The 15,024-nt window shown below is 37.6% G+C and overlaps 1 protein-coding gene across 14 annotated transcripts in view; it reads left to right on the top strand.

The window, feature by feature from the left end:
- The window catches only part of KLHL13 (kelch like family member 13), a 138,831-nt gene that overhangs the window by 82,932 nt on the left and 40,875 nt on the right, over positions 1-15,024 (top strand). For all 14 annotated transcript variants that reach the window (XM_034780997.1, XM_034781000.1, XM_034780993.1 and 11 more), the window contains one exon: positions 8,898-9,039. In XM_034780997.1, coding sequence (XP_034636888.1) covers positions 8,898-9,039 — 142 coding nt within the window. The remainder of the gene's footprint in view (positions 1-8,897; positions 9,040-15,024) is intronic.

Raw genomic sequence — 15,024 nt, 5'->3', positions numbered from 1 at the left:
ATTTCAAGTGCTTGTTTGCTAAATATTGCAGTTGATCTATTAAAGATGAATAAGACTTGCTGTCAGTGCTCTTCTATATCATAAAATTAGTTCCCCCTCTCCCCATCTCATTTATACTAGCAAAACTTTTATTTCTTGTATTAATTGATAAGAAGTTTTCATTATAAATAGGCATTGGCAAATCACAATGCTGACTACTTTAAATTGTAGTTCAAATGCTAGAGGAGTTGTGTGTTACAAAACTCTAGTTGAGTAATATTAATTAAAGGACAAGACTTCACTATTTTGGAGGAGGACAAGAAGAACAATAACTAATACATTTAATCTAGTAATTTTTTGCCCAATTAATGTGCTTCTTTAAATTACACAGATGAATGATGCAGAAGGGTGTATTTAAAAAAAAAAAAAAAGCGAAGAAGTATGCATTATGTAACTGGATTCATCTGTGTTGCTTATTATAACAATATTAAATTCCCTAACATCTGAATGATAAAATATTCACTTTACAGTGCTGCCCCATCACTGTTCAGCTTACTCAGCTCTTACATGGCCATCTAATTTATTAGAGAATTCCTAAATTTGCTAGTCAAGAAGTTAGAACATCTATTCTTAATGGGAAGACATTAAGGTACTTAATATTTAAAAATCATTTTTGGCAGGCTAAGGACAAACATTACTGTATTTTCTAATAATACATGAAAGCTTCATTATATTTAAATCAGCCTCTTCATTAAGTTAATAGTTTCATTAGCTAAACATACGCTTGGCTACACACATATATACCAGAGTTTTGGTTAGATCATAAAATAGTAAAGATCTGTCATGAGATAGGATAATCTTAATATGAAATCGAAATTTAGATCCTTGCTGGCTGATAAATACCATGGTGCTGGCACATGACAAGAGTAATTTCAGAAGATGCCACTTACCAGTGACCGGAACATTTGCAGTCATGGTTCATTGGAGAATAATTGGACAAAGAAAATAAGGTTATAATTCTTTAAGAAACAAACTGCTGAGCTACACAAAGTTATCAATCTACTATCTGGACTATGTTGCTTTGGTAAATTTTTAATGTATTATGTTGTGTCATATTTTTTAAAATTACCCATGAAAATATGAAGAAAATTATGCTAGAGAAAATTTAGGCCAATTCAGTATTTTGTGTCAAAAGAAGCATACATTATAAAACATTAAAAAACAAATGGAATTATTTACCTAAATTCATAGATTCATAAAATTATTCATTCTCGTAGTTGTCTTGCTGATATGGGATTAGAATAAATCCAATTTCATAGTGAGAGCAATGCAAAATGAAATAATTGTTTTATTGTTGTTTTGATAATAAGTGATAATATAGTCAACAAGAAAAAACTCTCAGTACTTCCTGCTAAATTTTTAATGGTATACTGTTCGTTGCATGGGCTCACTCAGCAGGCCAAGATCTAAAGGGAATGCAGGGTTTCAGTTCCAAATATTATACATATTGTTTTTAAAAACTGTTAAAGGAACATTAAAGTTGCAAAGTCAAACACTCTGGTTAAGAAATTCCAGAAGTAAATTTGCTCATGTAACCTTAATTTGGCCCCCTGTGCACCTGCATTATGGTACAGTATTTAATTACATCATCACTTGCAGTCTTTTGCACCAGAGCCCTTCCTCATTCAGGGCATGGGATGGATGATGCGCTGGGAATGATGAATCAGGATTGTGTAACAAATGAGGCAGTTGTCTCTAATACCCCTGCTAGTCAGACAGTCTCCAGTCTTCCTGCTCTCAGTTCTGGTGCCAATGCCACAGTTGCCATGGGGTCTGCAAGTCCAGGAAAGCCTTGCTCAGCCTTGGGGTGAACCAGGCTCGGTTGCTCTCCAGAGGTGGTGCATGCACGGTCTGATTGGCACTTAGGTAGGGCCCTACCAAATTTATGATCCATTTTGGTAAATTTCATGGTCATAGGATATTTAAAAATAATAAATTTCATGATTTCAGCTATTTAAATCTGAAATTTTACAGTGTTGTAATTGTGGGGGTTCTGACCTAAAAAGGAGTTGTTGGAGGGTCGCAAGTTAATTGTAGGGTGGTTGCGGTATTGCTACCCTTACTTCTGCGCTGCTGCCGGGGCTGCCTTCAGAGCTGCACAGCTGGAGCGGGGCGGTTGCTGGCTGGGAGCCCAGCTCTGAAGGCAGAGCTGATGCCAGCAGCTGTGCAGAAGTAAGGATGCCCTGGCATGGTATTGCCACCCTTCTGTGCTGCTGCCGGGTGAGCTGGGCCCTAAGTCAGCAGCCGCCACTCTCCGGCTACCCAGCTCTGAAGGCAGCAGCGCAGAAGCAAGCGTGGCATGGTACAGTATTGTCAGGGTTACATCTGTGCTGCTGCGTGTAGAGCAGGGCACCCAGCCAACTGCCACCGCTCTCAGGCTGCCTAGCTCTGAAGGCAGCACAGAAGTAAGGGTGAAAATACCACAACCCTCCTAAAATAACCTTCTGACCCCCCTGCAACTCCCTTTTGGGTCAGGACCCACAATTTGAGAAATGCTGGTCTCACCCTTGAAATCTGTATACTGTAGTATAGGGTAAAAGCACACAAAAGACCGGATTTCACGGAGGGAGACCAGATTTCACAGTCCAGGACATGTTTTTCATGGCCATTAATTTGGTAGGACTCTACACATAAGACCTGTGTAGAATGGACTGTGCTCACTAGAAATGAAATCTTTGGAGCATTTACCTTTCAAATTCTAACACATCTCTGAGCATGTGCAAACAGATCTTCAGAGGCTTTATGATTTGAACAAATTTGGACATATTTTCACAGGGATGGCAAGACACAGCCCTAACACTAATCAGTTGTTGAACAACATGCAGTACTCTGCGGGGGAAGGGGGGGAGAAGGAACACGTACATAGTTGTCCATGCACACTTCCAAATATATATATACAGTTAGGAAAAGTGTAGCAAAGACTATCTTTTGCTATTTAGGGCGTAGGGTCTGGTGATGATTTTAAGGAAACTGGAGATAGGAAGCTAATTTGCATTTTAATTCGTAAATCTGATGCTCTGATCAGTCAATACACAGGATTAACTAGTTTAGCAGATTGTGCAGCAGGCAATAAGTAGCAGAGGTTTTTTTGAGACCACATATTTGGTTGTCATGGACGCCAGACAATGAGAGATTTTTTTAGTCTGGTATAGTCTGTGTTACCAAAGGAAAGTATTTTGAAACTTCCTGAAACAATTTAATAAGAATTGTTAGCATTGAGTAAGCATTTCATGAACAACTCGTGTTTTCCTTTGTGTACTCCATGCCTGTAGCTAAGACTTTTGCTGTATTATTTAGCCCTATCAAGTTTGTTCATGAAATGAGGTAAAAATGCAGTTGATGCAAACACATTACCTTGGCAATTGCAGTTAGCTGGTTTAGTGCAAGGTCATCCTATATTATACAAAGTGATTGTACAAAACTTGCAATTCAAAACAATTTGTTTTCTATTCTAGTCGTAAAGCAGGGGTGTATGGAGAAAAGGGTAACGTAGTTGTATCAGTTAGACTGCGATATGCTAGTAGAGACAGAAAATGCAAGCAGGAAAGAAACCTGATGCACGGATTGGATGATGAGAAATATGAAGTGTAAAAGGCTATATAGTACATAACAGAGAAGACTCAGCGAATGGTGATGGGATACATGATATATCTACAAACATTTTCAAGGAAACAATATAAACAAAGATTATATATTCAGTCTTGGATGGTTGAGATAAGAGCAAGGCCCTGAATATTTGGGGGAAGAAAGCTTAAAATACACATTAGGAGAGCTCTCTACTAGTAAGAGCTGTTGGATAATGGAATTGCTGAAGGACAATAGCAAAGAAGTGGGCTGTAGTCAATGAAAGCTTATGCTCTAATAAATTTGTTAGTCTCTAAGTGCCACAAGTACTCCTGTTCTTCTTTTTGACAATAGCAAAGATACCTTCACTGCAAATATTCCAGAACAGGTTATGTACAGTGTTAGTGTAAATAATGTAGTTGGCAGTCATGTAAAGCATTTGGGTCACCCCAGTAACTGTTGGGTGTTAGGAAGAAACTTCTCCAGCGGACTGGGTATTTTATAGTTGTCCATTAATTAGCTTCCTGCACCGTTCCCTGAAGCCATGGTACTAACCTCTGAGAGGGGTTACTGAAATAGGTAGACCATTGGTCTGATCTGGTATGGCAGTTTCTGTGTTCATTTCACGGTTAACTCAGCATTCATTTGACCATAAAGCTATTATAGAAAACTGCCCAGTGTTTCCCCAGACTAACTTTTTGTGATTAAAGTAGTGTTAACATCCATGTTTATATCAACTTGTGAATTCTCATGGTCCATTATTGTCGCTGCTGTAGCTTTGCCTTTATCAGCCTTTTTTATTCTGATTAAAAATGCTTCTGCTGCACTTTTTACTTAATGACTTATTGATCAGAACAATAAAACTAATTAGAAAATGAATTAACTTTCTTCTTTGCAAGTATGCCTAATTGTGATATACTGTACTTATTATAAAGCACCGATCAATATATTTACATTCATTATTACCCAATTAATTATAGTGCTTGGCAAACTACATTAATAAATGTAAGTAAAATTACTTCGGTAACAGTGCCTATTCTACTTACTTTGTACTTATTTTGTATAATTAGGAATTAGATATTTGGTTACCATTTATTCAGTACTTAAAGTATATTCACCTGCAAAAAAACACCAAATAACTAGTATATCCATCCATTTTTAAAAAAAAAGTTGATTGACATGCCTGGTCTGTTAAATATGTGTAATGAGAGATTTCACTCAATTTAATAAAATCACTTGAAATGATATGTCATAAGTGTTGTAAAGATGTTCACTCTGTAATATGATAACCACCTGTTAAATAGAGAGCACTGACTGTGTTCTATAATGTCTCTTTAAACAGCCACCTGTTGTAATGATTTTGTTTCTGATATTTACATGGCAAGGATTTGTAAACCTGTTAATATAAGATTAAATTATGTGTTCCCAGAAACTAATAGTAAAGAATCCCTTTTATGGAAGTTTGGTTTACAGGCCTAAAAGTGCAAGTTAAATTAAATTTTGAATAAATCTGAATTCTGATTGCAGGCTCAGGTATTTTTTTTTTAAATTACTCACAAGTATTTCATGCCTTATGATATCTCTTTATTTGCGGTTATCTTGCATACTGATAGAGTAACTGAAAATATATAGGGAATACTGCAGTTTCACTTTGTCTTGCAGAGATGAGTTTTTAATGCTGTGATAGCATATATGTAGTTTACACCATGTCAGTAACAAAATCAGAACTCTATCATTTTGGGAGGCTGTATTTTGTAGTGGCTATGTCAAAAGATTAGGAGTCAGGAGACTAGAGCCATATTTCCAGCTCCTACCACTGACTTGCTATGTGACCTTGGGCAAGTTGTTTAAACTCCTCTGAACATTACTTTCATTGCCTGAATAATGGAGAGAGAACTTACCCTTTCTAAAGCATTTTGAGATCGTGAAAGATGCTGAGTGCCCACTATCTTTTTTTCTTTTTTTTATCTTTTTCTTTTATTGATGGTGATATTCAATTGAAGTTGAGAGTCCACTTCTTTAACTTGACTGTCTGGGAGATAGGGCAATCTTGTTATTTTTAAAGTGAAAATACAAAATGTTGAATGGATTACAATTTTGGTACAATGAATTTGACTTGCTTGGCAAGCAGTAAAATCAAATCTTATGGTTGCTTGCTTTTGTTTCCGTAAGTTAGATCTAGATATCCAAGAGCTTACTCAGTTCCTGCTAGTAGGTCACTAAATTTTATAGTGTAAATGCCAAGGGTGCTGTAGGGCTTGCTTAACTATACTGTAAAGGGTAAAACCTATTAATCCATTCTGCACCACACATTTTAAAATGTGCAAATATAGCCAGTTGCAATTAAATGGTTCTAGTTTACAAACGTTGCCATGAGGTGTTATCTTGTAAATACATAAATTGTTCTAATTTTATTGTAACATGAGAAAACTCTGTACAAACTTGCTGTTATTTGTTGCATCTGTGCCAGTGACCAGTAAGAGCCCAAGTGTTTAGAAATCCATAAGCAGTAACACTCCAGACGAGGATCTTTGCACCTCTTGGTTGAAGTTACTGTGACAAGATTTGCTTTTCTAATGTCCCAGTGGTACAGCTCCCCTGTGGTAGCAATGATTGAAGTACTAGTAGAGACATCCACTGGCCCTTTAGCTACCCTCTTATCAAACCTGCTCAAAAGAGATCTGGGTGTCCTGGTCGTTAAAATGAAGATGCTCACCAGTAGCCTGACTACAATAGTACTTCCATTATTACTTCTACCTAGTCTAGTGTAGACAAAGCCTTTACCTTCAGTTCAAATCTTTAAGGTTCATGCTAAGTATATATGAATATTGTATGGAATTGTGTCATATATTATGGCTGAAATCTTAAAAGCCCACTGAAAATGTTGGCAAGTAAGTGGGTTTGTCTGTTTTTCTAGTTATTGCATATTAACTATGTGGCAAGTTTTCCTTGGAGTTGAAGAAAAGCCTTTTGAAAGTTACTGCTTCGTTGGTTATCTGTACGGATACTTTTAACTATTCTTCCAGAGAAGTAACCTGTCAATGTAATTTTAAAAGGATCTTTGTAATAATTCTTTTTCTCACAACAACACAATTCTTTCCTCCACATCAACACACACCTGTTTGAAAGGAAGGACACATGACATGTAAACATCAGGAACAAATGTCCCTCAAAAGCACATGAGACAATATACTTGATATGAGTACATTCAGATTTTAAAAAAGAGAGCCGGAGCAAACTGACCATAGAATCATAGAATATCAGGGTTGGAAGGGACCTCAGGAGGTATCTAGTCCAACCCCCTGCTCAAAGCAGGACCAACACCAACTAAATCATCCCAGCCAGGGCTTTGTCAAGCCTGGCCGTAAAAACCTCTAAGGAAGGAGATTCCACCACCTCCCTAGGTAACCCATTCCAGTGCTTCACCACCCTCCTAGTGAAAGTTTTTCCTAATATCCAACCTAAACCTCCCCAACTGCAACTTGAGACCATTACTCCTAAAACATTCAGGTCATACACTAGAAACTGCTTTATCTAACCTCTTGTTGAATGTTGTTTTTGACTGTTGTTTTTCAATGACATAGTATGGAGAGTAACTTTCTGATTACAAAATACAGGGTAAAATATTGACTTGTATTTGAAAGAAGAGTTCCAGTGAGATTTAAAACAAACTATTTTAATTGTAAACAAACTGTACCATAGTGCATGCTAAAATATATTTACATTTATTACAGCTTGTTCAGATTTGTGTGTATTAGGTTTTTACATGTGAATTCAAACCTCTGAAGCATACCCTGGTTCCTTTACTGTGTGTTACTGTTATGTCTGTGTACGTAAAAGCTTACTGTTTCAAACCCATGTGCATTGTTGAGTGATCAAAATGGTTTTGTTTTGAATGTTTGTTATAACTGACATTTTAAAAAAAACATGGGTTTGAACATACAAAATATATTAACCCTATCAGAAAAATTCTTAAGTTTCAGAAACTGCTTTTACTAGAAAACTTTAAATGTGTATATTGAGAAAAAATTTGTTAAAAGGCAATTCACATTTTAAATTGGGCTTCCTCAATAAAAGTGCAGTGTAAAAAATTGGAGATCAAAGTTGAATTATCTTCTGGCAATGATTTTTAAAGTGATTTCTGAAACTAGTTTGGAGGCCAATGTTTATACCTGCATGTTACAATGTGGATGAGACTCAAATTGGTTACGTGTTATGAATGCTTTACTCAAATACACGGTTTCTTTTATGGATAACTTCAATTCCATATTTGGGTTTATAACACATTTGCTAATGCCTTCTATTGAGCCATGCCGATATGCAAATTGATAATTTACAACGTTCAGTAAATCATAAAATACTGTAACTGGTTAATATGGATAATTTTCTGAAGACCTAGCACCAGGTGATTAAAACCTAATTATTAAAATCTCTATTATTAATTTAATATTAGTGTACCAAAGCCTAGTTTACATGTCTTTTTATTATTTAAATACATAAAATAAGTAGCATTTACATAAATATAAGATCTAGACATCCCATAAAGTTTAAATGCACTTTACATCACAGGATGAAAGTAGTAAGCTAGCAACATTGCAGCAATTGAAAACATCAGCATTTTATAAAGTTGCTCCACCATTAGATTTGGATAATAATTATTGGGAATTAAAAACCCATGTGCAAGGATATCTTTTGTGTTAACAAACTGTGGCACCTTTTCAGTATTCTTTTCATACTGGACTATGACTGCAGTAACCAATACAAATGAAAGTATTAAACTTTAAGAACATATTTTGCACTAATAACCTCCAAATGTTATGTGTTAGTCTGCGGTAGTAAGACACTTGATTGTCAAATTAAAAAATAAGAAAATAAAGGCATCTTAAATAATTGTAACCACAAATACAAATATATTTTAGGGAAGTGTCTGTTTTTTTTTTTTTTTTTTTAATAATTTAAAGAAAATGAAATTGACTGACTAACTTTTTTAAGACCACTTATACCAAAGCCCTTGCTGGTCTACTTAATCAAAAATCTAAAATGAAATGATGAATTTTTAAAATCAGGAAATGTTACATGCATAACTAGTGAACACACAACATTCCTGTTAAGTAAATCTGATGAGAAATAAGGACCCAAAACAGCTCCCACTGTAATCAATAAAAACAAGCTCACGTTGATGTTGGCTTGGAGCCTAAATCACTATGGGTTGAATGTTTATCAGCAATTAATTTAAACAAGTGTGTGCTTAAGCTTGCTTTTTTTGTTTTTGTTTGTTTTCCCCATTTTCTTAGATCTCTAGTGGAAGAGGAAGATCCTCACATGAAAGTGTCTCTTGGTAGCAGCGATATGGGCGTGTCTGCCCATCTACAGTCTTCAAAGACAGGGACCACACGATTTTTCACCAGCAACACTCATAGTTCTGTGGTATTACAGGTAATCTAACACAGTATATTGTAATATATATACCAGTCTGTTTTGAAGATTTTCAAGGCTTTGAACCATATCTGCACCTAAGAAAGTTCTCAAACCTGGAAAAATGCTCCAAAGACCTTATTAATCAAAACATTTGTTTGTCATGTTGACAATGCCCTTGTTGAATAGACAGCATGGTTTTGTGTTCTTTATTTTCTCTCTGAGAACTCATGTCCTCTGTGAAAATCAGATTTTTTTCAAGTTAAATGTTCAGATCACATCAACAATTTGAAAAACATGAGCTTTCTCTCTAATTATAGACTTGTTCACTGTTAACTTCAAACAGGTGAATAAGGCTTGCTAAAGTGAGGGACCACCGTATCAAAGAAACTCACCTTTTTAATACAGTCAAGCAACTTTTTCAGGTGAATTTCCTCTTCTGGCCTTTTCTGAATGAATGCTGTGTTAAAGATGTCGTAACGAGGCTTAACTATTCCTCTCTTTGTGCCCCTAAAACATGCATCAGTTGGCAATTTCATTATTTGATCTGTCCACATACTGTGCTGGAGTCTGAATATTTCCCACAAACAATCTTAGCAGCCATCTGTAGTTTCTACGTGGTTTGGAAGCCCGACTCCACAGTATGTGACCTACATATAAAATCGTTATTAAGACGCTTGCATTTTCTGCACGTAGAAAAACTGTTACATTATCCTCTGAAGCTCATCAATATGCCAGCTCTCACTTATTTTTTAATAAACATGCCACCTGTCTTTTACAGACCAACCATGAAATAGCCTTCAGTTTATCTTATCTGCCCTGCTCAGCTAGGGAAAGATTACCTTTGTTTAATTCACAGCTATCAAATCAAGCAAGTTTCATGTTTTTACAGTGATAATATATATTATACATACAGTGGTACCTGATTCATAGAAGGAAGTAAATGGCTTTATTAATGTTTGTGTCACGGGTGTACACACTTCAAGAAAAGCACACAAACCCCCTGTTGATAACCTCATAACCATATATTAGCATATACTTGCTCCTTTGAGTTAATTCTTCCAAACTCAAGTTGCATTAAAGTGGGTATGCAAACTGAAGAGGAAGAAAATGTTAGAGGGTGGTACTACTCTGAAAAGTGACTGTAAAAATGACACTTCCATCCCCTATGTTTATTCAGGATCATATCAGTTGACTTCAGTGACAAAAATAAAATTGTAGCACTTCTTATTTCCATGAGCTCTACAGAGCTAAGGAGTTAGCCTCTGTTTCATCCTGCACATGCCAGATTTGGTTAGTATATCTTAACCTATTAATCTGGGCAGTCACTTAAAAGGAAATAAGTAACTGTGTAAATGAAGGTGCATAGGTATAAATGGAGACCTAATATGAAGTACAGAACTTTTATCACTAGTGATGATGCACAAAATGGAGAGAACTCCGCTGCAGGGCCTAGCAGGCAGGGGGAGACATCTTTTTACTTATAAATTGGGCACATGTGAAATGGAAAAAATGAGACAAACTTGGAATTCCATAGTGCTGTTTTTGAAGCATAAGTTTTCAAAGCAGAACTGCACTTTAAACATTCACCCTTGTGGTTTTCTCATCCTATTGTATCTAGGTGTTTCAGTCTTATTTTTGAACTGAGACCTTCCACTTGCCCAGCAAAACAGCATCATTGAGCTTTAGCATTCACTTTGAATTTTCTCACGTGTCTTTTCCATTTTAATTAAAGTGAACTAAAGTGGTGGCCTCACCTTGTCAGTTTCCTATACTTTCTATCTAAAGCAAACAGACCTTGAAATGTAAGATTATTTTATTACAAATATTTGTTTGCTTATGTAAACCAGTTGGCACATTTACCCTTAAACTTGCTAATTGCTTTATAGAACTATACAAGTACTTGCAATAAGATAACCTCCCATCGCTGTTCCAAGACTTTTTTATTTAAAAAATCCCCAGAATTATTAAACCTGAAAAAGAAGAGAGTAGAGTAGTTATAGACTTCATTGGTTTCAAAAGCCTGTTGATAACTATAGCTCAACATATATAACTTGAAAAATGTTCTCATTACCAGCAGATTTCTGTTTTTACCCCTGCAGCACAGAGACATAGCTACAGATAAGAGAATTACACCCCAATTGTTCCAGCCATTGGAATGAGGGGCTTTGAGTCCTAGAACCACTTGGGGTCAGTGAGACTGGGAGTTCCAAGCAACAGAGGGTCCTGTGGCACCTTTAAGACCAACAGAAGTATTGGAGCATAAGCTTTCGTGGGTGAATGCCCACTTCATCAGACGCAAGTAATGGAAATTTCCAGAGGCAGGTATAAATCGGTATGGAGATAACGAGGTTAGTTCAATCAGGGAGGGTGAGGTGCTCTGCTAGCAGTTGAGGAGTGATCACCAAGGGTGGAGATCGTCTACAGCCAAGCGCTAAGGTACAACCACATCTGCTCCAACCCCTCAGACAGAGACCAACACCTACAAGATCTTCACCAAGCATTCTCAAAACTACAATAGCCACACAAGGAAATAAAGAAACAAATCAACAGAGCCAGATGTGTACCCAGAAGCCTCCTATTACAAGACAGACCCAAAAAAGAAACCAACAGAACTCCACTGGCCATCACCTACAGTCCTCAGCTTAAACCTCTCCAACGCATCATCAGTGATCTACAACGCATCCTGGACAATGATCCCTCACTTTCACAGACCTTGGGAGGCAGGCCAGTCCTCGCCCACAGACAACCTGCCAACCTTAAGCATATTCTCACCAGCAACCACGCATCGCACCATAACAACTCTAACTCAGGAACCAACCCATGCAACAAACCTCGATGCCAACTCTGCCCACATATCTACACCAGCAACACCATCACAGGACCTAACCAGATCAGCTACAACATCACCGGCTCATTCACCTGCATGTCCACCAATGTGTTATATGCCATCATGTGCCAGCAATGCCCCTCTGCTATGTACATTGGCCAAACTGGACAGTCACTACGCAAGAGGATAAATGGACCCAAGTCAGATATCAGGAATGGCAATATACAAAAACCTGTAGGAGAACGCTTCAACCTCCCTAGCCACACAATAGCAGATGTAAAGGTAGCCATCTTACAGCAAAAAAAAACGTCAGGACCAGACTCCAAAGAGAAACTGCTGAGCTCCAGTTCATTTGCAAATTTGACACCATCAGATCAGGATTAAACAAAGACTGTGAATGGCTATCCAACTACAGAAGCAGTTTCTCCTCCCTTGGTGTTCACACCTCAACTGCTAGCAGAGCACCTCACCCTTCCTGATTGAACTAACCTCGTTATCTCCATACTGATTTATACCTGCCTCTGGAAATTTCCATTACTTGCATCTGATGAAGTGGGCATTCACCCACAAAAGCTTATGCTCCCAGTACTTCTGTTAGTCTTAAAGGTGCCACAGGACCCTGTGTTGCTTTTTACAGATTCAGACTAACACGGCTACCCCTCTGATACTTGGGAGTTCCAAGTTACTGCATGAGAGAGCTAGCAGTGCCAGAGGTGTATGTTTGAATGAGTCGGATGCTATCATTAAGAGAGCTGAGGTATTCTAAAACCTACTAGAGAAGGGGTAAAATGTGCCCTGAATTGCCACTAGCTCCATCTGCAAGATGGTCTTTCACCTCCACCCTCTGCCCTACCCCACAAAGGTTGATGAAAGACCCATCCCATTCAAAACCCTATTTCTTTTCCTTGTTACAATAGCTGTGACATCACTCACCAGAGAAACTAGGAAGCCTTTAGATCTCACTTTTAGGATCTGAGTACAGTATTTTCATATAGTTCTCTAACAACATTTTGAAACACTTTGAGCCATTTTTTCTTTGTTCAGAATATTACAAGTTTGTAATATATACAAAACCTGCACAGATACTAATTTTTAAGCAGAGGAACATTTTTTAATTTGATCAGTTTTTCTCTACAGTTACTATTAGTCAGAAGTAAAGTTTATAGATCTACTAAAAGGTGCAGATGGATTAAACAAAATGTATCTGAGCAACTCCTGGTATATTCTCTGTTGCATCTATTTCCATGAGGGGAAATTGTCTGGTCAGAGCTTTGTATTCTGCTGGTGATAATTTTCTAAAAATGGTCTTCTGACCCACACTGAACTAAGTGCTCTTTTTCTGTTGGAGCAACCAAACTAAGGCACTCTGGGATACTGTCACATAGTGTTGCTCTCTTCTGGCAGCTAAAAATGTAATCCTCTCACACAAGCTCATGAAGCTTTAAAACGTTATAAACTTCAGAAAGAAGTTCCTTTGTGTTCTAGTTTCTGCTCGATTCGTGTAGGCATCACTAGAATTCTTCTATATCCTATGGATTCAAGCCTACAATCCTTTGCTATCTCCTACTAGAACTTTACACAGAAGTGCTGTGTATTTTCTTGTATAGGGTGAGGATTCCCTAAAGAATTATGACTTATTTTAGGACTTGCTACCAGTATAGCTTAAGTGGATCACAATGGGTTTTCAGACAAAAACAAGGCAGAACTTTTTTTTTCTTATTTTAGTTTTGAAAGCACCAGTAGTGTCTCAGTTTCGAACTCCTGGGCCTCTGCTTGGTATTCTTTCATCTTCAAATCTTAGGACAAGTCAAACTTTTCTAATTTTTTCCTCAGGTACCCACAGTGTTTATAGTGCACCTCTTACCTCGCTGGGAACTATCACTAAGTCTCTTTTTCTGTATGATTGGAAATGGCCTCTCTATGGAGCCTTTACAAAGCTGGAGTTAACTTTATGGAAAGATTTCCCTCAAGGCAGAAGCCAGGTTACTGTATGGGTAAATTGATTACCATCCCACAGGATAGTATATGCTCAGGCTACAAGGATCCCCATGTATATACAGTGGATTCTGTGTTTAAAGGGGCTTTCACAGAACCAAAAAAATTGGTGGCAGGTTGCTGTCCAGTTCATAGTTTATTAGAAAGTGACTCCAATCATCAGTACTGCAGCAGAGAGATTTTTGCTTCAGCTTTCAGCATGGCAGCTTGTATAGCAGCAAATAACACTGGCAGATAGACATATTGAACACAGCTCATTGCCTTCAGATTCCAATTGTAAAAATAATTTTTCTGCAAAGTCTTAATACCTATTCTTGCAATATAAATTGGAGAACTAGTAGGGTGCCTCCTTTTTGCAAGGACTAATTTCAGAAGGCCTGGTAAAAATGCACCAGTTGAATGTCATTTGATTACTGAAATGCTTCATTCTGGTACTTGGCTAAAAATTAATAGATGGATTATTTTATATAATTGTATTAGAGCCTTGTCAAAATGCTATGTCATTGTCAAAAAATTAAACTCCAGTCAGGTGCAAAATATTTTGTCCTGTCCTTGGATCACACTCTGGTTTGCCTGGATATGATGGGAAGGACAGCAGGAAGACTCCCATATTTCCATACAACCCAAAGGCTCAATATAGAGAAATTCACTGCTCTCTTTGGATATGTCCACAATTTAAAACCCTATGGCTGGCCCATGCCTGCTGGCTCGGGCTGCAGTGTATATGCCTGGGCTTGGGCTGGAGCTCAAGCTCCAGGACTGTGCAAGGTGGGAGGGTCCCAGAGCTCAGGCTGCAGCCTGAGCCAGAATGTCTACACCGCAATTAAACAGCCCCATAGCCTGAGCCCCACGAGCCGAGTCATTTGGCACAGGTCAGCCGTGGGTGTCTTCCTGCAGTGGTAATCAGGTTTGCAGGGCACTGACTAGCCACTTTGGTTATGATTGTAGCCGTAAATTTTGGTTCAAAGCAAGAGGTTGTCTTCATATCTTGGCAGGTTTCAGAGTAACAGCCGTGTTAGTCTGTATCCGCAAAAAGAAGAACAGGAGTACTTGTGGCACCTTAGAGACTAACAAATTTATTAGAGCATAAGCTTTCGTGGACTACAGCCCACTTCTTCGGATGCATATAGAATGGAACATATATTGAGGAGATATATATACACACATACAGAGAGCATAAA

The sequence above is a fragment of the Trachemys scripta genome, chromosome 9 (genome assembly GCF_013100865.1).
Source record: "Trachemys scripta elegans isolate TJP31775 chromosome 9, CAS_Tse_1.0, whole genome shotgun sequence".
Taxonomy (NCBI): domain Eukaryota; kingdom Metazoa; phylum Chordata; order Testudines; family Emydidae; genus Trachemys; species Trachemys scripta.
Note: the sequence above shows the minus strand (reverse complement) of the source record. Positions and strands in the feature narration are given on the sequence as shown.